This window comes from Galendromus occidentalis, unplaced genomic scaffold, assembly GCF_000255335.2.
Source record: "Galendromus occidentalis unplaced genomic scaffold, Mocc_1.1 scf7180000077500, whole genome shotgun sequence".
NCBI lineage: Eukaryota > Metazoa > Arthropoda > Arachnida > Mesostigmata > Phytoseiidae > Galendromus > Galendromus occidentalis.
Window position 1 is genome coordinate 598280 of NW_003805488.1, and position 24052 is coordinate 622331.

At 50.9% G+C, this 24052-nt stretch overlaps 6 protein-coding genes across 6 annotated transcripts; 2 read left to right on the forward strand and 4 right to left on the reverse strand.

The window, feature by feature from the left end:
- Positions 1 to 565: 565 nt before the first annotated feature.
- On the forward strand, positions 566 to 3565 carry LOC100907041 (NADPH-dependent diflavin oxidoreductase 1). The gene is given in 9 exon segments (XM_029112414.1): positions 566 to 617; positions 721 to 943; positions 1468 to 1716; positions 1850 to 2118; positions 2213 to 2543; positions 2643 to 2809; positions 2908 to 3057; positions 3155 to 3279; positions 3395 to 3565. Coding segments are annotated over 9 exon segments (1737 nt in total).
- A 534-nt stretch (positions 3566 to 4099) lies between these two features.
- LOC100907186 (RNA polymerase-associated protein RTF1 homolog) lies at positions 4100 to 5502 on the reverse strand. Its single transcript, XM_003746672.1, has 2 exons — positions 5109 to 5502; positions 4100 to 4966 (listed from the first exon to the last, which is right to left on the reverse strand). Exons 1-2 carry the CDS (start codon positions 5500 to 5502, stop codon positions 4188 to 4190), a joined length of 1173 nt encoding a protein of 390 aa, XP_003746720.1. The 3' UTR covers positions 4100 to 4187.
- Positions 5503 to 7012: 1510 nt separating this feature from the next.
- LOC100898944 (required for meiotic nuclear division protein 1 homolog) lies at positions 7013 to 9611 on the reverse strand. Its single transcript, XM_003746616.1, has 9 exons — positions 9311 to 9611; positions 8887 to 8998; positions 8694 to 8794; positions 8500 to 8577; positions 8255 to 8360; positions 7961 to 8096; positions 7643 to 7838; positions 7280 to 7557; positions 7013 to 7152 (listed from the first exon to the last, which is right to left on the reverse strand). The coding sequence occupies exons 2-9, from the start codon at positions 8996 to 8998 to the stop codon at positions 7062 to 7064; spliced, it is 1098 nt and encodes a 365-aa protein (XP_003746664.1). The 5' UTR covers positions 9311 to 9611; the 3' UTR covers positions 7013 to 7061.
- Positions 9612 to 9855: 244 nt separating this feature from the next.
- On the forward strand, positions 9856 to 14762 carry Nab2 (Nuclear polyadenosine RNA-binding 2). The gene is made up of 15 exons (XM_003746673.2): positions 9856 to 10077; positions 10762 to 10804; positions 11011 to 11155; positions 11251 to 11392; positions 11509 to 11625; positions 11706 to 11966; positions 12057 to 12359; positions 12493 to 12590; positions 12739 to 12810; positions 12924 to 13123; positions 13339 to 13464; positions 13597 to 13761; positions 13881 to 14120; positions 14282 to 14373; positions 14497 to 14762. Exons 1-15 carry the CDS (start codon positions 10033 to 10035, stop codon positions 14590 to 14592), a joined length of 2145 nt encoding a protein of 714 aa, XP_003746721.1. The 5' UTR covers positions 9856 to 10032; the 3' UTR covers positions 14593 to 14762.
- A 207-nt stretch (positions 14763 to 14969) lies between these two features.
- On the reverse strand, positions 14970 to 16267 carry Syx18 (syntaxin 18). The gene is made up of 2 exons (XM_003746618.2): positions 15434 to 16267; positions 14970 to 15342 (listed from the first exon to the last, which is right to left on the reverse strand). The coding sequence occupies exons 1-2, from the start codon at positions 16112 to 16114 to the stop codon at positions 15034 to 15036; spliced, it is 990 nt and encodes a 329-aa protein (XP_003746666.1). The 5' UTR covers positions 16115 to 16267; the 3' UTR covers positions 14970 to 15033.
- Positions 16268 to 17115: 848 nt separating this feature from the next.
- On the reverse strand, positions 17116 to 24031 carry LOC100907471 (exportin-4). Its single transcript, XM_003746674.1, has 14 exons — positions 23876 to 24031; positions 22265 to 22360; positions 22035 to 22136; positions 21721 to 21915; positions 21313 to 21621; positions 21025 to 21212; positions 20718 to 20882; positions 20435 to 20558; positions 20123 to 20306; positions 19687 to 19960; positions 19407 to 19539; positions 18250 to 19317; positions 17831 to 18100; positions 17116 to 17715 (listed from the first exon to the last, which is right to left on the reverse strand). The coding sequence occupies exons 1-14, from the start codon at positions 23930 to 23932 to the stop codon at positions 17521 to 17523; spliced, it is 3360 nt and encodes a 1119-aa protein (XP_003746722.1). The 5' UTR covers positions 23933 to 24031; the 3' UTR covers positions 17116 to 17520.
- Positions 24032 to 24052: the final 21 nt, after the last annotated feature.

Genomic DNA, 24052 nt, shown 5'->3' on the forward strand with positions numbered 1-24052 from the left:
CGCGCGAAGCGGATGGAAGAGGACGGAAAGACAAAACAATGGCCAGCACGGACAATGAAGCCACCATGAAGTCTCGCGGGTCGAAGAGTGGTCGATTATGCCCTCCATTTGGAATATTCAGGAGGAATGCGGCGTTGCCGCGGAATGCTGAAGTCCTTCCGGGAACACCGAATTCTTGTGAGGGGGTCTTGTTCTGAGAGATGCGTCCTAAGAGTGACGGACAGGCTCGAGAAGCCCTTTGCGGGGAACATCAGCCACCTAGAGATCATCAACATCATTCTATGAAGTGTCTCCTGATGATTCCATCCTGGAAGAAATCGACTTGCCTTCTTCTTTGCATGTTCGCGCGAAAGGAATAGAATCAAAGAACTCTGAGACGCCCTCTGCCGTACACAGCCGCGCCTTGAGTACGCTTCTCGACAAAAAAAACGTGCGCGCCGGTCCCTTGTCCATGTGACAGAATTTCGTGTTCGATTTATCCTTCCCCTGGAGCTTCTCGAATCAAGGGCTTTCCGTTCATCCCGAAGCTCTCCATTCCCCTTAAGCCGTGCAAACATCGCGAAGGATGTTCGCGGCTAAGCCACCTCGACTCGTAATACTCTACGGGAGCCAGACCGGTAATGTTTCTTGAGAGCTCTCTAATGCTTACTCCGACCGGAGAAACTGGTCGATTCCAAGCATGCTCCAATAAGTTTGCTGAGCAAAGCTCATCCTTTGAAGGTACCGCTGAGGACTGCGCGGAACGAATCGGCCGCGAGGCTATGCGCCGACATTACGTCGACGTTACAGTGTTGGCTTGCGATGAATATCCGATGGAAGAGATGCTGCGCGATTCGTTCTTCTTATTCGTGATTGCGACAGCGGGGCAAGGAGACCAGCCGGACAACATGAAGAAATTCTTCCAACGCATCATGAGGAAAGCGTTGCCAGATAAGCTTTTCAGGTTCGTCTCATGTAGATCAGAGCTGTGCGCCGTATTCAGGACGCGGCGCGCGGTAATAGACTCAAGGGTTGAGCGTCATGGCGCGCCGCAGCGCTATTGAGTCTATGGGACTTGCAAGGCTCGGCGCGGCGCAGAGCTTCGATGTAAATCAGGGCTTCTCAAACCTCCCGAACACGCCTGCCACACTCTGCACCTCACAGCAGAGAAAGTCCCGAAAGCGAGCGTGGATCCACCGATCCTTCCGCTTGCGTTGCAGAATTTGAAGCCGCTTCTCCTTTCTGCCGCTCGATGGAACCACGTTGGACCGCTGAGTGAATTGGACCTTTGAGACTTACCATCTTTCTCGTGGAGATGCCTGCACCTCCTTCGGAGAAGGAGAGGTCGTGTCCCTCTTCCGAGGGCGCCGCGCCGCCGTAGATTGTCTTTCAGCTTCGATCCGCAGAGTAACATAGAGGGAACTGCTCGTGATAAGAGGAATAATTTTCACAGGCCTGGAGCTTCTTCATCATTGTGTGTTCTTACAGTCACATACACTTCGCGGTTTGCGGCCTTGGCGACTCTTCGTATCAGAAGTTCAATTATGCCGCGAGAAAAGTCAACAATCGAATGATTCAGCTCGGAGCGATTCCCGTGACGAAGCCCGTTTACGCCGATGAGCAGCACGCTTTCGGTGTCGACGGTTTGATAGATCCTTGGCTGGTAGAATTCTGGCAATCCTCAGAGTCACTTCGAGGGCCTGGCTTCCCGCTACCAGAATCGAAACCGCCACCGAAGTGAGTTATCGGCGATGTTGTAGACTGTTGAGCTTCCCTATTATCACAATGGAATTTCAAGTCGACTACGAGCACCAGATGCAGAGTCTCGCCGAAATTTTTCTGATGGCCCGATTTCTCCATTAATCTGCAGGTTCTCAGTAATTAAGACGCTTGCAGCGCCCGTACCTCTCCCCATTCCTGCCCTCTATAAGGAATGCCGGGTGATCACCAATGGAAGAGTGACCGCTGAGGAGCACTTCCAGGACGTGAGATTTCTCACCGTAGAGTGCGATTCCAAGTTCTCTCCTGGCGACGCGGCTGTTATCCTGCCGAAAAACACAAAGGAGAACATCGATGAATTTTTGAGACTGTTCGCGCACATCGAGCCGGATGCGGCGGTTGAACTGCGGCGCGGTAAGTGTCTGACACAAAACAACGCTGCTGTACTTTCCCTAGCCCAGGACTGCATCTTCGGCCCCTCTGGATCGCAATCGATCGCGAAGCTTCTTTCCAGGAAGCGCCGCTCTACCTCAACACTTGACCGTACCGACGACGTTCAGAGAGTTGGCTGAGAAACATTTCGATCTCAACTCAGTGCCGAAACGTTCGTTTTTCGACTGTTTCAAATATTTCTGCAAGAGGGAAGGGGACGGCTCGAACGGTGACGAGGCTCTATATTGGGAGAAATTGGACGAGTTCAGTCGAGCGGAGGGTCAACCAGACCTCGTGGATTACACCATCAGACCTAAGCGGACGGTTCTGGAAGTTTTTCAAGACTTCCCTTCCATCTCGGAGAGGCTTTGCCTAGAAGACTTGCTGACTCTGATCCCAGCGATCCGACCGCGGTGATTATTCAGGAAGAAATCTTCCCCTCCGAAGCTTTGATATATTCCTTCATGTGAGGATGATTCTCCCTCGCCTTCAATCACGATATTCGCCCCCAGGTACTACAGCATAGCTAACAGTGCTCGAAAGCATCCTGGTGAAGTGCATATGCTTTATGCAGTCGTGAATTTCAAAACAGCGATCAGAAAGCCTCGCAGCGGTCTCTGCACTTCGTATCTGAAAGCGCTCCAACCCGGGGAAAGAATTCTCATGCACATCAGGGAAGGTGAGAATATTGCTCCAGCCCCCGCATATCGGAGTCCGGTAATGGATCAGGGCGGGGTAGTCCCTGAGCACTGGTCTCACCCTCGTAATTTCTTCCAGGCTCATTGAGTCTCCCCATCGATCCAAAGAGTCATCTAGTCATGGTAGGCCCTGGAACGGCTGTGGCTCCATTCCGAGCTTTCATCCAAGAACAGGTCGCTCGGCAAGGATCTCCAATGACCCTGTTCTTTGGATGTCGCAACTCTGACAGTAAGCATCGTTGTTCCGGAGGATCCGACGAGATGAACCTCGATATCATGTTTTCCGTAGAACGTGACGACTCCATTGGATCTCTTCGAATTTTCAGAAGATTATTTCTTCGCTGACGAATGGCGAGAGCTCGAAGCGAGTGGTCATCTCGAAGTAGTCACAGCATTCAGTCGCGACCAGGCCCATAAAATTTACGTGCAGCAGCGGATCTCAGAGCGCTCGGTGAGTTTTTCGTATCATAAACGAATTTCCAAACACCAGTGAGACCTGAGTGAGAGATCGGAGAGATCTGAGGATCGGAGCAGATTCGAGTCTCAAACCGAGCATGCATTCGCAGGATTTCCTTCAGAGCCTATCGGAGTCCGGGGAACCCTGCGCCATTTACATCTGCGGGAATGCTGCGAAGATGGTTGGAGATGTTCTAGAGACTTTTGAACGTATCTTGGGTAAAGAGACGGTAGAAAAAATGCAGAAAAGCAAATCAATCCAGATCGAAGCTTGGGCATGAGTTGTCCATGCCACGGAGGAAGACCGATCGATATCGCCTTCTGAGGAGACTTGAGATAGCTGGCCAAATATCTCGTCCCGATTGTCTTTAGCGGTTCCAAGGAATTTTCGGGCGGATTGTCTTCAATACCTGCGAATACCGAGCTGTCGATTTCGATGAGCCAATAAAAACACGATAAATTATAATCCATCATTGATCAATCAAGGGAGCTCGCTGCTCACGGGTGATCTCGATGCACTTCTGAGAGGATGTATACATAGATCGATGGAGCGATCCGAGATTCCGGAAGGCATTGTGTCGAGAAATACCGCGCCGTGACGCTTCGGCATGTTGGCCATCATATCCTGTAAGCAACCGGTGTGACCCGCCAATCTCGGAAGAAGGGGGGAAAAACTCGTCCTCAGACTCCCCTCCTCCAGCCAGTACCGTCGAGAAGAGCTACCAATGTCCACTCTGAGACCAATCCTTGCGGCGACGAAGAGGTCGGCGGCCGGCTGCTTGTACGAGAATACCGAATTCGGAACTTTTCCTGACTCGCCCTGTTCGCAGAATTTATTTTATCTTATGAATCGGTTTTGAGAACCAGCTCCTATACAATGACCGAAAAACTCACACTGGATCCTCAGCCAATCTCAACGTTGGCCGAAACAGTCGCCACATCAAGTAGCTGCGACAAGGGTGGCAGAGGTGCAACTTGTCGATAACAGTTGAGACTGCAGACCGGGAAACCGTTCGAGCTGCACTGATACTTTTTCACTTGTGTGCAGCCAGGATTACTGCACAGTACCTCAGACGGATACTGGACTATCCTCGGGGTCAAGTCGAGACCCAGCGACTCGGGAGGTGTCTCGACTGGGAAACTCACCGTAACACCCTCAGAGGTGAAGCGGTAGGAAACCTTAGGTATCAATTGCGCTTTCTGCTTCTGTAGTTTCTTAAGCTTCTGCCGGGAGTCGGCTTTCTTGAGAAGCCGTTTTATCGTATCCTTCTTCTCTTTGTCTCTCTTCTCCTCTGCCAATTGTTTCCTCTTCGCCGCTTTCAAAGCTTTCTTCTCCAGAATTTCATCGCTCAGAACTTCCGTCGCGAGCTGGTCTCGCAAGGCTTCCTGCATTTCATGGAACTTCTGTAATTGTTCAACTTTGGCTTGTTTAGCTTCAATGACGGCTCGCTGCCGAGCGGTCATCAACTTCGGATCCTTCATGGATTTCAATTCGGAATCGATTTCCTCGAGTTTCCCGTTCTCCAACGCTTGCAGCCATTTCTCTTCGGCTTCCTCGTCGCTGTTCTCTTCCGTCTTTGGTTTTTTCAGTTTCTTGTCGAAACTCATCATGTTCGAACCGAGGTAAGGGGGAAAAGCCGTCGTCGACGTTGTGTTGGATGTATCGTCAACCACGAGAGGACCTGGAAGTGCAGGAATCGAGTTCGAGATGAGAGTTGAAACTTGCCATCAGTCGGATAGGAAGGGGGCTGATGTGGGGAACAGTACAGGGACAGGAAAATTATTCCTCGAGAATAAGGCTTCTAACATTGCGAGAAGTTTCACCTGAATCTGTGAACTGTGTGACGTCCAGGTCATTCTCCTCTTCATACATCATGCTCTCGGACAGACTTTTGAGGGGCGAGGTTTGGCCGCTAGAGGCTGCGTCGACATCCGAGAAGCTCTGAGAACTGTCTTTCTGCGTCCGAAGTGGAGTGGATCTAGATTTCTTCTGCGAGCTCGAGCTTTTCCGTTTGCGATTGGATGCTGAACTCGATGGAGTTCTCGATTTCGGCGGTTTCACTGGCGTGCTCACTGGAGGGGAAGAGGCTTTCGGCTCCTTGGGCTCGCTAGGTCGTTGACGCTTCTTCTGACTGACTTCAGCTTCCAGAGCTATCATTTTCGCGGACAATTTCGGTGTCCGCGAAGAGCGCTTGACCGGAGACAATTTCTCGGACATCTTCCCACGTTGTATGTACAAATCTTGGGGAATGAAGGAATTAAATCCTCTTCTATCCGGACTACCCGGGCGCAGGTCCTACCCGACGCTGAACTTCATCCGGAAGGTTGGGCGCTTCCTGCTCCGATAATTCACGGGGAGAAGCGACTGACGATCTCACATGAGCTCCATCCCTCGGCTTTCCCTGGGCAGGAGTCGCGATTCGCTCGACCGCGAGGTCGAATTATCATTCGAGAATTCTTCTCAGTCTCCACAATTACTCGTCCCGGAAAACGACGACAACGCGAGCAGAGATCTTTTGTAAACAAACTGAGAAGCGTCGTCTGCTCCGGCGCGCTCTAAAAGAGAGTCTGACAAGGGCGATCTCGCATGGATCCGGAACGACTGCAAATGGGAGCTCGGGCGCTCTGAGACTTTAAGGAGATCGGGGAGCCCCTTCCTCGAGGACTCACGAGCGACCGGTCTGAACCGTTCATGGGGGAACGGAGAAGGGGGGGCGGACGCATCTGTACTCTCGACTCTCGATGGACACCACGAAGACTTTCGCAGAACTTGCAGAAAACAGAGCGCACCGTCGCTGCTCCGAGTCGGGATGGGCGGGAGCGGTGTGAAACATTCCATGAAAAACGGCGCCTATTGACTGCGGTTATCCGCTGTCCCCCATGAAGTCCCATAATGAAGAAAAAACGCGATTGCGCTTAATTATCGCGGTTGCAAAGCCTGGTCAGAAGCTGGAAGTCCCATAAGTTTTCCGAGGGTCGATGAGTGATTGGCTTCCTTCGTCGGCCATAGGATCTCTTGGAATTCTTACTTTCGGATCAAGGCAGTAGCAGGCAAGCTCTCGAACGCGGGGAGTTCGAATGTCGTTCGGGTGATTTGATCTTTACGTGGGACAGGGATCAGACATCATAATCCATCAGTCCTGAATCGAGAGATGAGATATTACACGATCAGATTGGTTGATTTCTTTTTGATCAATTAATATAGTCGAAGCATACGCGGCATTACACTCAACTAAATGGAGTCGTTCCAGAACACGTCGAGCTTTGCTGTACGGCACCTGGCGATTATTCTCCGGTGACTTGCATCTCCGCCCACAAGAATCGCCGTTTTTTTCTTCTCAAAATATCTGTTGAGATTCTAGGGAAGAAAAAGAGACTGGCAGCGCACTATGACGCGGACTTTGAAAAGGCTGACCGCGGGAGTCGCTACTACGGCGTGGTATCCTACGTCCCTCGTGAAGTAACACTCTTTCTACATACGTACAACCCCTAAAAAGATTTACAGAAACTCATAACGCCAGTGTAAATACGTAGGGAGAAGAAGAGAAATTCACGATCGAAAGGGAAATCGAACTACGACGTGGTTCGGGATCGATGTGCACAGCGTAAGGGAGGTGGTTTGGATCTCGAGTGCTCCCCCCACTGGGGATGTGAAAATTGAAGATGAAAAGGGCGATCACGGTCAATCCTTCCACCTCAGACCTGCGGGAGGAATGATCGCGAAGAGCTTCCGAGAACATTAGCGCATTTATTGAGGTTTTCGTGTCCATGAGCGTATTACTCTTCCTCTTGTTGGTATCGCTCAGCGTAGTGAACGCATTCGAAGATGACTTCGATCACAATCAGAATGATAATCATCAGCTCCAGCCTGCGGAAGGAAAAGAGGAGCTCTACCACTTGTAACCTCTGAGGGAGACTAGATCGAATAATCGGGAGAAATCTGAGGAGCCTCATGATTTATCGTCCGTCCGCCCAAAATGAGTTAGGAATCCCACCTGACGTGGTGCTTGTCTTCGAGATGATGACTTATCAGTTCCATCAATTCTTGACAATGATTGATTTTCTCGTTCATTACTCTGGTGCGCCGCTCGATGGAATATAATCGTATGGCCTTAGTGAACAGCGACTCGAGATCGGCACGGTCCCAGTAGAAATCTGGGGTATCCAAGAAGTCAGACGACAGATTGAGACTGTGTCTCAGGGCGAAGAGCTCGCCAGTTTTCCGGAAAACATGGTCGCGAGTCGCTGCGAGTTTCCTTCCGTGCCGAATGTCCTGAATGGTGGGCGATCGCCTCATGAGACCCGGGAAAGAGCGATGCATCTGACACATATGAGACAGAGAGAGAACAGTTGCATACCTCGAGCATGCATTCTATGCTGTCGACATATTTCTCTAGTACAGCTTCCCATATCGCCAATTTGACGGACAAGGCGATCCCGTTGGAGAAAGCGTACATCTCCAGAACATCTGCTTGTTTCTCCACCTTGGCGTCGGGCTCCTCGGGCTCGTTTGCGCTCAATAGCACCTTGCCGTTTGTAACTCTGGTTTTGGCACTGGAAAATCGGAGTCACCGCAAGAATGAATGGATGAATGGATGAAGAGCATTTGAACTCCTATCTTCCGGCTTCTATCACGGAACCCGCGGCGGTCACCACACGCGAAGCTCTGGTCTCACTTGTGGAATTGGAACTCCATAACTTCCAGCTCTTCCTCCACCATGTCCTCGTCATATGGTCCCGTCTCGCAACCCTTCAGGAGTTTGAGCACGGTACGCGCCTCGATTTCAGTGAAATTCCAGAACACGACCGTACCTGCAATGCATAAAAATTTGAAAACCTGCCTTGACTCCTCTCTCAAAGGATCGGTATACGCTCTGAGAGAGTATCTACGTCCAACGATGAGCCTAAGCATTCTCCCGACGCTGAGAAGGAGCGATCGGAGGCCTCGAGAATAGTGTCGAGATTATGACCTTCCTTGAAGAAAAATATGTCCCTGTGTTGAGCATCAACGACGTATCGGGCTTTCGCGTGCAGAGCCTCTGTCTCTTCTGGTAGTTCCCGAACATCGTACAACCCCTTCGGACGGATAGAAGCCGTGGTTAATTCCTAACTCGTGGGCATACTTCTCTTTGCCACATGGACACAGAGTGGTCTCTCGAGCACACTCGGGCTCCATTTTCAGGCGTCGCATCTCTGAGAAAAGCTCCATGATTACCTGGTCGGCGAGCCTGTTGCGGATCACATCGAGTTGATACTCTTCGCATGTCGAGTACGCGAAGATATTCGGGCTCGCCTGGAAGGAATCATTCGTCACGGACAGGGTCCAAGAATCAACTAGATCCACACAGGAGACCTGGTTCATTATTTGAACCAATGATATTTGATAAGAGCTCAACGGTGTAAACTCACTCCTCGAGCTTTCTTTTTAATCGCTCGTTTCTTCTGAACACTCATCTTGGGCGATGGCAGCTTCGGGATCGGGGACGGTGCTTCTCTTATCGACTTCAGGACTTCGTTTGAGAAACATTGAACTCGATTTAGCCCAGAGGAATAGCATAACGAGGGAAGAAGCGTAAGACAAAGCAATAATCAATCGACTCACCGGTGGGCTGAATCGGACTCTTGAGACCGCTCATCGCTGCGCTTGTCCTCAGGCACATCCTTGTCACTTTCCCTATCTGCGGGGTCAATCGAACCACGAACTGTCGCAACATCTGAGGGATGAGAAGGAGCTGTAGAGTATTCGTGCTCTAAGGCATGGGAACTACAGCGCGAGTCTTTCTCTGACGAACATGCCCTCATGGGGCAAGGGGTAAGCAACACGAGGAGAGTCGAGATTTCGCTCCTGTCCTGAGGCTCGCAATAGCAGTTAGTCATCCTCGGAACATTGCAGAACTTTCACCCGCGCGTGATCGGGTAGGACAGAGAGCGAACGGGTCAGCCGGCGCCGAGCACAGGGAGCTTGCCCGCTGCAGGGAGTCCGGATTTCCGACCCCTGAAGACTGTCTTCGGGTAGGAATACTCACGTTTGGGAACCAGACAGGATTCCCGAGGAAATCTCCTTTCGAACTCCCAGACTATAACAGACGTCAACAACACCGGGGTGGAAAGCGCTACCGGCGATATCGGGAAATCAGAGATCTCCAACTAGGCAGGCGATGGACTGATGGCTTCCATAGGTAAAGAGAGTATTCCTCATATGAGGAGCGAAACCATGGCCGCAATCAAAAGGGAGCAGGACCCAGGATGATCGGGACAGAACAATCTCTTCGCGCGCGGTCCGCGTGGTCCGCGCACACTCGCTCGAAGAGAGGCACTGGGTCGTGCGCTTCAAATTCCCCCGCCTCTTCGAGTCGCATATGTATTATTCGTGGCAGTCTGTCTCGGAGCGACAGCGGACGTTCTTCTCTCGTGGACGTCTCCGCTAGAGGCTGGATTCGAGCCCTGACTATGAAGACCGGAAAGCGGATCGAACCCCAGATCGAATGGCGGCGAATTCGGGTAGGACTATTTAAAGGGAGTTGTTTGCAAACATTGAGAGAGAGAGCGCGTCGTCGTATTGTTGATGAAGCTGCCTTCGACGACGTCCGGCTGCTGTTGACTGCCTGCTGTTTTACATTGCTCCGGTGGTTCCGGAAAGTTCAGTTTTTGTTGTTATCGATCGAGATGTTCCTGAGTTGAATCCTGTCCTGACAGCGTTCTGAACAAGAGAATCTTTTGTATAGCAGGTTTACACACACCTTGAACCATGGCTGCAGAGCCGAGCGGCCAGGATGTGAGCCAGAGGATTCGAGTAGGTTGATCGAGTAGACCTTGCGGAGTTATCCTAGGGTGCACTTGACTCTCTCATCGTGCAGTAAAATCGAATCCTGAAGGAGACTCCAATGCAATAGGCTGTAATACGCCAAGAAGCATCGTTGGTCGGCTACAGCCGACTGCATCGGCTTTCCGCACTTCCGTGTTGTTCGGACGGAGCAAATATTCCGACAGGGAGCTAAGCCCTCCTGTGATTTCTCAACGGCACGATAGTCTGTAATTCCGCCGTGTCCCAGGCTGTTGAGCTACGGGGAGCCATAGTGGCGAGCTCTTCGATGTCTCAGAGGTCTACCGGACGGTCGGGGTGGCTCGCGAGCATCTCGAGATCGGAATAACTTCGATCTGTAGCTCTTGAGAGATGTGACCCCAAACTTCGGACAGTAGTTTTGACTCGAGGACGGGGAACGTCCATGGGAGGTTCTCCTCTAAGGTCGAGCGAGTGCTCGCCTCTCTCGAACATCTTGCCCACTTCTCGAATGGACAAGAGTTCTCCCTCTAGTTGGCTGTACGGAAGAGGAGCCGCTAGGGCAGATAGCACCCCTGGCTTTCGTTTTCTGCGATAAGTTCGCTGGACAGCTCCTTCACTGGAAGACATCGGTAGTTTAGGGATATCTTTTGATCCCTGTCTAGTTCAAGAAATAACGCCATCTTCCTTTTACAGAATGCGATCAGGTCAAAGCTAGTCGATATTGGATGTTATGTCGGTGAGTTTGTTGCTTTGCCTCGTGAGTCGTGAGCTGTCGTGGATCCCCACAAAACGAATGCGGCAGCTTCGCATGTTGCTTCAACGATAATTATCACTTGAGACCGGCCTGCTCTGCGGACGGGACGAATACTTCCCTGGGGTTCGAACCACAGGGCATCCAGGTTTGGCACTGTTGAGCTAAGCTAGAATTTCGAACGTTCACAGACGATGAGCTCCCCGATTACGTTATGGTGATGATCGCAAACAAGAAAACCAAAGATCAGATGAAAGCGGATCTCGAACTCTTCCTCGGAGAATACTGCACTTCGTTTTGTGACTGGCTTCATCAAGTTCTCGACCATCTCCAGCGGTAAGACTCCCGGAAGGAAACCTGATTCATTTTTTCTCTTCCTTGTCTCTACCTAATTGACGCCTGTTTCAATGCTCCAACCGACTCTTCCGCAGTTATGCCCGTGAGGGGAAGAGGCGTTTGGAGTTATTCGATGAGCGGAGCAAAAACAGGACGTCCGTCGGCGACTCGGAAGATGAGGTTGACCTACATCCTAATGCTGAGGAAGCGCGGGATTTCCCAGATTTCGAATCGAAGGTGCGTTCCAAACTTCATCTCGCGGTCAGTTCCGATAGCACTACCAATATTTCGACGTAGGGCTACATATTATGCTGATGGGAGGGGAGGATCACTGATCTGACGAAATATTGCAGGATAACAGCGATTCGAAGAAGAAGATCGATTCCAAGAAATCGAGAAGTCCATTGCGGAAGATCGAGGAGAAAACGAAAAAACGTCTCAGAGACCGAGTCGAAGAAGTCGCCAAGGAGGTGCGTGACCTATCGCTTTCTGAATGATCATTCTCTACAAGGCTTCTGCAGCATCAGTGCATGGAGAAACGACATTGCAGGTGAAGAGAAAAGACGAGAGCAGGGGAGCGGCTCACAAAAACGAGTCCTCGCGGCAGAAGATCGAAATGGCCGACGATCGCTCCCGGAAAGGAACTTCCGTGGATGAAAAGAGCCCGCCCAAGACCGAGAGGAAAAAACGAGCTTCCCCCGAGTCGTCGCGTGGAACGAAAACTCGGGGAAAAGATCGGAAAGAGGATCGATCGGAGAAGAAAGGAGAGAAAAACCATAGCGATAAGAAGAAGCATGCCGCCGAGGAGAAGGTCAGTGTAACCTCTAACGGATCAGGATCTCGCGGGGGATCTAGGACGCTCCACAGAATTCCGAAAAGCTCACATGGTTTTTCGATTCAGGAGACGAACCGAGAGCGACAGAAGAACAGCGAACGACAACACACGGATAGCGATTCTAGAACTCGCTCATCGACGAGTGCGCTGCGCTCCAGCATCAAGTCCGCGGTGTCGGCGAAGACTCAAGATAGTGAAAGTGATGAGTATGAGGAGTACGATCCATCGAAACCCCAGTTGCGCAGCATTGCGAAAATAGCCCCCAGGAAGAAACTCATGGCGAGGGATTCCCTTGAGAAGAACAAGCTATTGGCGAAAGCTATCCTCGATGCGAACAATAGCATTCAGCAAGGGCTCCCAGCTAAGAAGGTGCGTGGAAGAATCTCCATTTTAGCACGACAGGCTGTGAGGGGAATACGAGAACTTCAACGCCGCGAGAGATATCCTGGTTCATGATAGATTATGATATGATAAATACATTACGATGACGGCTTCCTTGTAGATCTTGAGGACTGAGCCACCTTCATCTGCGAATTCACAACCGAAACGCAGCATCCGCGACAGATTAGGAGCTTACGTTACTGACGCAATCGCCTCAAGGTATTGTTTGCGTCCGATTGCGAATTTCTCCATAAGATGGCGGACCTTGAATCCGGTGATTAATCGACTTGATCATCGAGGGTTAGGAATCGAGCTCGCCCATTTTCTTTCCTTCCTCGTTTCGGACATCGCATGAATTTCTTTCCAGAGTTGCAATGGCTCAGCGCTTCCATGAAATGCCCCCGAGTCTCGGCGACGAAGATGAGGATGAAGAAAACACGTGAGTCGATCGATACCTCAGTGGTCCGAATTTCGAGCGATGTATGCGCTCAGTTCTTCATGGAGAAACCCAGAGGGTTAAGAGCATACCGAATTCTTTGTTTCTCATTGCAGATTGTCGAACGACCGCCATGCGAAGCCCCCTACAGGGCATGTCGAGGACCTGAGACTTTCGTTACGGAAAAAAGAGAAGAGGAATTTTGAAGAGAAGCATGCCACCTCAGAAAACAAGGATTTTGTCCAGGAGGCGACAGAGCATAGAAAGCATACAGGCCTACCGGAACCTGAAAGAGTCCCTGCGAAATCCGCGAAAGGTTAGAGCTCCTCCCTGGCTCGTTTACCATGTCGGCGTTTCACGGCATACTCGGAGGGAGGGAGAGGAGGGCTCCGGATTCGATCCCGCGGTCAGCTTCGCCCCCGATCGTGACCGACTCCCGAATTCCGGAATGCTGCTGTTTGCTCCGACCACCTCGAAAAGCTCGAGATCACAAAATGACACTGTTCAGTATTCCCCCAATATTCTCCACAGAGCCATCGAGATCGACGAATCCAGATCAGACTGCACCTGCGAAAATTTGTGAGGGTAATGTTCCGAAACAGAGCATCCCGGCAGTCAAGGTGGAGGAAACACCGAAGAACGTGATTGTCAGAAACGGTAGGGCTGCCGCTGCCTCGAGCATCCGAGTTTATCCAAAGTCAGAATCATTTGCTCTCGTTTGTGCGTGCGTCCCGCTCTCAACGCAGAGTCTTGAGGAACGAATTCTCTAAATCGGGGCTTCTCCACCAGGGATGATCGTCAAACCAAGTCCCCTACTAGAAGCTTGTGGACTAAGCGAGATCAAGAAACGGAAGATTGAGGCTCCGAGTCCCTCGTCGGATGATGATTCGAAGCTATCGGAGAGTCCACAGAAGAGAGTAAAATCCGCGAAGGCGGATCACATACCTCTGAAATGTAAGATCGACCTTTGACAGGCCTTACTCGGGCCATGAACCTGATGCGCGGGAGGGGCCCACAAAGAACGCCCTCCAGTCAGTTCTAGTCCGAGAAATAATTTTCTGACCGGCTTGCAGCTCTTGACGATCTCATAAAACCGGGTCAGGCCGATTTGGCGATAAGACCTCCACGACGACGGTGCCATTTCGACCCGAGCTGCACCAACGTATCGTGCCCCTTCGCACATCCAGGGCAGCCGTGTACCAGTTTCCCTCATTGTGGTCTGAAAGCCTCAGTCTGCAACTTCAGACACCCACCGTGCTATTACGATAAATCGTGCTCGAGCAGAACTTGTCAATTCAACCACAAACACGATGGTGAGTGAATGATCCCAACGACTGGCGGGATCCATGAATCTCGGAAATTCGAAACCCCTTTATATAGGGTTCTATAGCTCTTTTTAGTGTTGCAATCATAGAAACTCCATCATCCAAGAGAAGAATTGCGACTTACTCATTTCCCTGATTTCGATATGAAGGCATGCCGACCCCCGAAGACGCGAAACCGGCTCCGTGTAAATACTTCCCGAACTGCACCAACGCAGCCTGCCCATTCTATCACCCCCCGATTGTGAGTTCCCAGACTCGCTCGCGTTTGATTCGAAATATACCCTGGACTTCCACGAGCAGGAACAGGAGAAAGTGGTGCGGTATGAGCTTGTTTCCGGCGCTAACCTGAGCGTCTTGTTTGCAGCCGTGTAAATTTGGTCTCCGCTGCCAGGCATTAACTTGCCCATTCGTCCATCCGCAAAAATCAACGGTTGCTAAATTGAAATGGGTCGCCCACTGAGGACTGCACTAGCGCGTGAGGAATAAGTCGGAGTAAGCGAAGCTCGATCCTACCTATAGAGTTCCCAGAGCATCTCCCGTATTCCTAATCGGGGAGCACCAATCAGTGAGCTTTACACGTTTGAGAAATAAATGCGTGCTCCATGTTCTACTGGCTAGATGTGGGGCTCCGACTTTCACTACATGAGGAACTTTTCAATCGTACCGATGATCGCTGCCTCTATGAACGAGCGAAAGCTCCGAATAAATTCACCCCTGGGAATGCCTGTCGAAATCGGGGGAATACAGAATCTCTCTCGGGCCCGGACTCCGGAAATTCACTTCGAGACAGTCTAATGACCGAAATTATTATTCATCTCGCGAGAACTTTGAAAAACATAGATTTATTTAGTTTAGAAATTCCACAGCAGCCTCTAATGCCGTTTCCCCTAGTGAAAGCTCGTCACGGGTTGTACCAGTCCAGGAATAACAAAGAGAGACTCAGCACGATCAGAACAAACAAAATCGAAACCCGCATTCCGGCGCTGTTTTGCATTGCCTGCCGAATTTGTTCATTTCCGTCTTTGACGCTCTCCGTCGCATGGATCGTATTGAGAGCTATTCGCTGCACCTCCTCGTCCTGTTCGATGACCTTATTCACGAACTGCTTTTGGAGTTCCGAGATTTCTTCGACTCTACCGCCTATCAATTTCACCTGCTCCGCCATCGAGTTCAACTCATCGTAGAGTCGGGTATTCTCTTCCTCTAATGCCTGGGAAAAATTCTCTGAGTGAATATCGATCGATCAGCGGGATATCGAATAAGCGAATCGTTCTTTCGAAGAACGTTGGAGTCCAACTCACCAAAACATCGGCCTGAGTGATCTCTACCGATTTGAACTCTTCGGGGTGCGAATCTTCGTGGAAAGGGAGACTTCTTTTCGACATCGCATTCTCCAAAATACACCTTTTACCTGAAGCTTTCTCGAAAGATTCATCTTCATCGAGCGCGGTGCTCTCGGTGGATTCGATGACCCCGCCGGGAGTTTCCCTCACTGTTTGACCACCGGTCAGAGAACCGAAAGCCCTCATTCTTTCGGCTTGACGCATTCGCAAGGCTCTCTGGCTCGACCATATTCTTCCGACTAGTCGGAGATATTCCTCAATCATCAGAATCACTGCCGTGAGGTGAGCTTTCTGTTGCGGACTCGAGGCACAAATGTTTATTTCTTTCCGAAGGTTGCCGATGACTTGCTTGCACTTGGCAATGAATTTGTGGGCTTCGGAATCAATTTCCTCGCGCTCTAAATCACTCATTTTCGAACCGTTGAATATCAAAAAATTCCGGTCTATGTAGTCTTCCCGATGCTCTAGGAAAAATTCCTTCATCTGAGAGATACTGTTTACTACATCTTTCGCTTTAGAATTGAAGCGGCTCTTCTCTTTCTGAGTTCGGGGGCTCCGGGGCTCATCGACGTCTCCCAGCGCTTTGCTGCGAGATCGCAGCGTTTTGACGAGTGAGGTGAAATTCGAAGTGAGATCCATTCCCGCGGTCCGGACTTACGGGCAACGAGTGCTTCAATCTCAGCTGGGCAACGTGCTGTCCATTGATGTGTTGTCAGGGCTCCGCATTACACGCTCCCTTAAAACCGAGCTGGTGTCTGTCGCCTTGTCAGCAGTCAGCACTCAACACCACAGCTGATCGCTTTCATATTGTGCTCCTGTCCCGGCCTGATCATCATGATCATCAAGAGCGTAGACGAAAAAGGGGAGAGGCACAATTTGAGGAAGGGTCAGAGAGGGAAACGGGAACCCGCGCATTTTCGAGCTTCCGAACTTCTGAGTTGCGCTGTGCCTCTAATCGACGCGCGTCGGTCAATCATCTAACGGGTTTTACACTAGCTCGAGCCTACCATGGCAGAGATCTGCGCCGGAAGCCCGATATCTACGAAGGAAGTATCATAGCCTTTGCTGAGCATCTCAGTACCGGGTACTAAAGTAGTCGATATCGAAGAGCATTCGCATGCATAGAGAAGCGAGTATTGAAGCAAGGTGAACGGGTTCTATAAGACGAGTGCTCGTGGATTTATGGATCTCGCAGCAGCTAATCACATTCTCCGCAACGCCGGTAGCGCGGATTTCCCGGCTCGGAATGGACTGATCTTGGGAATGGAATCGAAAATAGTTGTGTTCTCGCTGGCAGTGATTAATTTCAGCATTTTCCGCGAAGTGTCAGGTAGCTAGAGGGTTCACGGATGCGGAAGTGAAAGGGTCATGGGGTGACGAGATGTTCCATGAGAAGGATGAGGATCCAACTCATCTCCGAGAGATGTCTGGGGATGGATGTCTGGCCCCATGTCCCGGATGGTTTCCCTCACTCAAAAGAGCGAGCTTCCATATTATACACTGAATGACGGTCAATGGCTAAAGCTCCCGAACAAATACATACCTAAATTGACATTCGTCCGATAGATATTGCCGATTGCAGGAGCTGTGTTGGTCGTATAATTCTATTTTAGACATGAACGAGGGTACGCTAAAAGTCACGGGGTAGAAAACTCTCCTTAATCTTTATTTACACTGACAGGACCCCCACATAATTCTGAGAGACATCTCGGGTCCCCTGTCGTTGCGATCACTTCTTAGGTTCTTCGTCGAGAATGGAGGGAATTCCATGGAAAGTCTCGAATAGTGATTCACTCCAGGGGCTCAGATGGGGCCGATTTGACATCCGTCAGGAGCTGTTCGCTTCCCGTACCTAAATTTAACCCCAAAACTCGATTCGAACCCCCGACGGAGATTCGAGCCCAGTTAGGCTCAAGGGCCTACGATCGGCGCAGATCGCGGAAAGATACATTCGTTCAGTGAAATGAGTGGAATTCTCAGCGGCGCCTTCCAGGCTGTTGCACCGCTTCCAGCCTGGCTGTGTTGATCATGGCTCGATGAATCTCTCACTTGACGCACAAGAAACCTCTAACTCGTGATATGAAGGCGTCGAAAGCATTTCGGAATTTCAGTCGATTGCCCCGGTCAGGTATCATTTGCACTGTCTCCGTCAGCTGGGAGAAGGCCTCCGCCAACCGCTGCTTCAGATTATCGTCGCTCTGAGCGCTCACCATCGACTCGACTAGCTCCTTGTAAAGATTCTGGAATTGGGGAATTCTCGTGAGTGAAAAATATGATGACAGCCTCGTCTCGTGATCTATGCCAGTGATATCTCTCATAAGCAAAACGTTCCCCGAGCTCGAAACGGGTACTCACTGGATAACAACACATCAGAGGGAACAGCGCACTACCAGCCATCGTTGTGATCTCAGGATCGAGGGGTTGGAATAAAGACATTTCGAGGATGAGTTTGAGGAAGGGCTGGACCAGTTGATGCACAATTGCCGGTACCTGTCCGCGGGACTGACAGATGTTGGTCGCGAAACCGGCAACGAAATCAAGGCTGGCGTTCGCCACGTCGGGAGTGAAGTCCGTCACTCCAAGGCGGATTGTGCCGAATATGCTGACGAGCAGCGAGGCCGGGAGCTGAGGGAGGCAAACGGAGCATGAGAACGGACTGGGAGCCGATGATAGGCCCTGACTCGATCCCGGGAATCGCGGGTGATGCAGGAGAGGAGAATATTCGTTTCCGCGGCCGAGGTTGGTCTGATAGTGCCTCCTCAGAGTCTGCTTACCTCACACATCTTGGCTCTATACATCTCGCCGACGACATTGACGAAGTTGAAGTACTTTGAACACAAAGAGGGGAATCTCAGCAGCTCAGTTGTCATGATGGGCAGTAGAAAATTCAGGCCTTGGAAGGCGAGATCACAAACCGAAACCTGATTCGGTAGATTATCTTCGGCTTCCCGTGCGACGTCGGGAAGGAATCCCATCACTTCTTTGAGAAGCACATCGCCGAGGAGCGTCAACAGGTCGAGCAGGTCTTTGTACTGCGCCTCCTCGGCCGACGGATCGATTGTGAGCTTTCCGGTTTGGTGCGTCGCGTAGCTCTTCATTATATCGAGAATGCAGCTATATACAATGGAACAATCGTTTTTCCGCAGGTAGCTGACCATGTTGCAGGCCACCGACAGGAAAACCTGAATACACGCCGAGACCATGTCCGAATAATTGTGGTACAGCTCGAGGAGCGCCCCGACTTCCGGCAGCAGGGGCAATACGAAACGAATCAACAGTTCCGAGTTCGACGCGGTAACACCGTCGACTACTCCCGTCAAGCGTTCGATGAGGTCCAAGACGTTCCTTCGCACGGATTCCTGGGCGTAGTCTCGACGGAAAGCTGCGTTCGTTTTTAACTGAGTGAACGCTTCCTGTAATGGCTGCAGGAGCTGCTCGAAATATTGAGCTTTGTCTTCCTTCAGCATCGAGCCGGCTAACACTAGACCCTTGACCAGGTCTCGTTTGGCCGCGGTCGACAAATTTTGGAATGTGCCACAGCATTCGAGTCGGACGAGTTCGAAAATCGAAGGGCATTTAATGGCCCGAGAGCCCCGTTCCATCGAATTGAGCAATATCATAAGGCACTGGCACGTATCCGACAGAAGTGCGGCTTCGCTCGACCAGCTAACTAGATTTGTTTTCAGTTTGTTGAGGACGAACTCCAACACCCAATGGCCGGCTTCCGAGTCCCGGCCGAAGCACGCGATGAGGACCTTGCTGAGCTCCGTGTACTGATTCTCGTCGGGTAGGAGGTACACGGGAGTCCAGAGTTTCAGGAACCAAACTAGGCTGCGGCCAACCTGTAAAATCAATGATGTCGCATGGTCGATCATTCCGCACCCGACTTTTCACCATTCTTACGCTCCCGCACTAGGACACGATCACGAACCTCGGGACTACATTGAAGGCGCGCCTCGAGCGCCCGACTTTCCATCAGGCACAATCGCAAAATTGCAAGGACCAGACGAACAACCGGATCGACGGAGGCGTCGGTCACCAGCTGGGACGGTTGAGACAGCGCTCTGGAACGAGAAATATGTAGCTTTCTCTACGAGATCGTTTCCTCCCGTCGGCAATCCGCTCCGCTCGGACAGCTCCCCTCCGAGATGTGGAGCTGCCGTCCCGAATACAGGCGTTTGGAAAAGCGTGTGTTGCGGACAGCTACTTACAACAGGGTGTTGTCAACATTGACTTTCTCCTCTTGGGATCGGCAATATGTTGTGATAGAGGATGGTATGAGGTTCGTTTCGCCCTTGATCAGACCCGTAGAGAGGAGGTGGCCGGCAATCATAATTAGCCAGTGTAAGTCCTCGGACACTTGGTTGAATTGATAAGTCCCAACCAAGTTCTGTTCCAAAAGTCCTTGGAGAGCTACTGTGCGGGCTTCGAGAAGCTGAGTCACCATCGGAACGGTTAAGCTCAACGCTCGTCGACCCATAAGTCCTGGAATGAGTTTGGCCGGCGTGAGCGATGAGGGCGGACGATCCCGAGATGCGATGGGATCGATCTGACGCCTCCGCTCGGGGGAGGCGGAAATGTCTAAATGTTCATCGATTGATCCATTGAGAGGAGGACGGGCCGCGGCCTTAGCGAACCGAATCTTACCGATCACATTCAGTTGGTTTTTATATTTGACGCGGTCATCCTCCTCGGTGTCCTCTTGGATCTCCCGATCATCTGTTTGCTGCTCCGGCTTAACCCCGTCGGGGGGTGCCAGATGCGCTCTTAGATAAACGGTGAAAATTTGCGTGATGTACTCCTCGACTTGAACCGGTCCGTATGCGATATCCTGCAGAAAGCGGGTCTGTAAATCAGCGAACTCGGAGTTTCATTCTTGAAGTCAGCGTGATTTTCGTCGAAGGGCCTCGTCCCTATCAAGATTGAATCGTTCCTTCCTTCTCCTTGATAAAAACTCACCGAACAAATGGCTGACCATGTTGAGAGAATTTGATCGAGGCTATCGCTGTATGCTGTGTCGTCGGCGAGTGAGGCCTCCTCTTGACTTGCCATTTCAATCAGATGACACGTGAGAGCTGTGATCCTGTAGGCGAGATAACCTCAGGTGTTAGATCGCATCAAACCAGAGGGCTTCGCATCCTTTATCGCGTAGAGACCTAAGTCTCGGATCTCCCCCTCCCCCCATTCTTCCCCCAAATGAGAGAAATGTTAAGAGTTTCTTGATTTCTGTTGTTTCTCGGACCTTTGTAGAAGAGAGTTGAGCTCATCTATGTGCTGTGCGACAGTCGTAGTTGGCTGAAACATCAAGAGCTTCGCGACGGCTTCTGTCACACCCACGACATGGGCGCGTACCGGCGTTCTCGATATCAACTCCAAGACGCCTTCGAAAATCCATCCGATATATTCCCTGTAAATAATTTCCTCGGATCAGAATGTGCATCCTTGTCTGCATAAAATAAACGGGCCGTGGTCGGGGACGCGCCAACGTTTCAGCGAGACACCGATATCGGGAATCTAGATGATATTCAGTGAGACTATCCGTTACTCACTTATGGTCTACGCGATTGTGGAAAACACTTCCGTTTAAAGTACAAAGCTGGTTGATGCATAGGATGGCGCTGTGTCCGAGAGCTTCGTGCTCTTGGAACATATCGTAGAGTTTGAAAAATAGTTGAGGAACTTCCTTCTTCAGCAGAGTTCCCCGCCAAGCGAACCCCGGTCGCAAAACTGGACAGATCTGGGGAGAATACAATGTTTTCGGATCAGCTCTCCCCCTCACGGAGCGAATGGGTAGAAGATTAATGGGATCTGGATAGCGAAGATGGACTGCACCATACCTGAGTTTCGAAAAGATTCACCAGCTTCCTCGGCAGCATCATCGTGAACTGGAAATTCCACGACAGAATCTGCTCGGCCAACGACAAGAACTTTCCAATAAGGTACATAGCGTCGACGGAGACAGGCTGCTGTATGGTGCTGGCCTCGTTGAGAACGTGGAGACAGAATTCAAAAATACGCGGTAGATGGGTAGTCTCGAATAGTTTCTTAGCCTTCAGATGAGCCTCCCAAACCAAGCCGACATCCGACGCTCGCGTCGACGACGCGAACTCGATTAGAAGAGCGGTCATCACAGAACAGCCAAGCACCTGTCGACGGGCAATGAGAATTCGAATTCGAGTCTTTCGATGCTCATATCATATGGGAACCTGGCATTCATGCATTCCTCCGTTTCATTCGGAGCTAACCTGAAGTCGCTTCTCGTCGCTCATTATGAGTTGACTGAGGTCGTTCAATATATTTGTGACCACGTCCTTGTCTCCGTCGACGAACTGTCGTTTGATGGTGATTGCCAAAACGAGAACCATCTGCTCACGCACGAAGTTTTCCATATTCTCACGGGACGTTAAGTATCGTAGGAGATAATTCCGCAACCCGATGATCTGCAGAAACACGGACGTTTGATATTACATGATTTTGTCCGAGAGCTCCCCGGGTCGCGTTCCGGAGCTCGAGATCATGTGATTGAGGACGAAGCATCCGAGCAGATGGATTGTCTCACCTGCTCCTGCGATAGATCCTTCCATTCTCGGATGACAGCGCTTTTCAACAAGGAGGCAGCTTGGAACTGAACGTATTGTACTTGACTCTCTTCCAACAGTACCTGTGGGCAGGGAGGGGGACATTCAGCGATCGACGCGTTGGACGTACACGGGATAAGCAGATGAGTAATTCGATAGGATCTCATTCATGCCGTAAGTCGACACGAATCAACGAGGAAACTCTACTCACCTTGCATAGGTCGAACGGCTGTTTTGTTTTCTGAAGCTGGAGAAAAACATGCTCGGCTGCATGACGCTGCTCGGAACTCACGAGGTTAGCCGGAGCCTGTTCGAAGCAATCAGAGTCATTACACTTTGATCGCTGGTTCAATCGAGGAATTGGGGAATTTAAGGAAATTGAGGAATTTCTTCACGACAGCGCTCGTGCCCGTTGAGGGACGCTCGCTCCGGGTATGTGCTCCCGATCACGGCGAGCCGAGCTACGACAGATTCCAATTCGGAACGTTTCATCGATTCCGGAGTCCTACCCATTAGATTACGGGCGATCACTATTGACGTCTAAGTTTACTTTGGAAACTGACGGAGAACAGTGGCCCGGAATCCAAAGAGGCGGAGAATCTACGAATGAACTCGCATTCGAAATTTTTCAGCTCAGGACATGACCCAGTCAGCGCTTCCGACCCAACGCACCGAAATTGAACAAGGGCTGAAACGCTGGTTTGTAGAGAAGGGGCGTTTTCTGGCTGCGCAAAGGCCCGCCGCAATAGTCATAGGGCATCAGATGAATTCGAGGCTTGGGGTTGTACGAGCAATGTGCCTGATCGCAATAAAAGGAGTCGCCCGCGCGCACAGTCGGCTTCCCGCAGACGTACAGGACCTTCCCCGGAGCAGAGCTCTACTCGCAATCGTCCAATAAATCGGTGATGTGGTGGGGGAGGGACTACTAGATTCCGAAGTCGTAGACGTGTTGTTCCGGGGCCCCCCTCATTTTTCATACATTGAAGTGTATCGATCAATTTGCGATGAGATGGGCGAAATCAAAGATCGCATACCCTGTTCTGATCGTGCGGACGACGGGTCAAAGCGCATTGCTTTCCGAACGCACAGGAAGGCTTCCGCGAGAGAACCCAGAACTTAGGCAATGGATACTAATCAATTGTGTTTCCCAAATGGGTGGCGAGTACCACAATGATGCGACCCCTCCAGGAGTTAAAATGATACACATGGACGAGTCGGAGCGAAATTCCGAGTTTGAATGGGAAAAGGATGTTCTGAGCGCCCCCGGGTACTCAGTGCGAGAGCTTAGCCTCATCATTGTGAATCTTCCCTGTTCGACGAACCCTTGAACATTGCATTGATGATCATGAAAACAATCAAAATTTCTCTCGAGCTCAAACTCGAGCAGAAAGACGGAACTCTGACCCAATGCGTAATATCAAGCACGATAAAATATCGAGCTTTCACGGGTTCCATGCCAGACGAAGCTGCATGAGCTCGATACAGCGGAATACTTCATAGCCCATCAAGCGACCCATCTCGAAGAACATTGCTAGATAGTGGAGCAAGAGTCGAGTGCATCTCCGGAAATCTCCATGACTCGAGTCGTGGAGACGAAGTCCGACGTCGTTCCGAAAAATACGAAATTCTCCGTCTGTCCCTCGGATCTCAAGCAAGTTATCTAGGATCTGGGGAGTCTCTTCCAAATGAGAACCTCGAGAAAGTCTCCTGTGCACTTTCGAGAGCAAGGTAGCTTATCGGGGCTTCCACCGGTTAAGTCACTTTGACAAGCACAGAGCCCGGCTCGTCGAGATCAAAGCTAGAGTTGAGTTTCGAAGCCTACCAGAAATGTCCTAGCAGCATTTTCCAGCTCCTGCATGGCTTGGTGGCTCCCATTCATGATGGGTGCAAGGATGGTATCAGCTTTCCCTCCGTCAGACACTTCGAAATGAAATGGGACTACGAGCTATGAACCGAGAGCGGCGACCACCACCAACCATTGCTCTGAACAGGCTGAGAG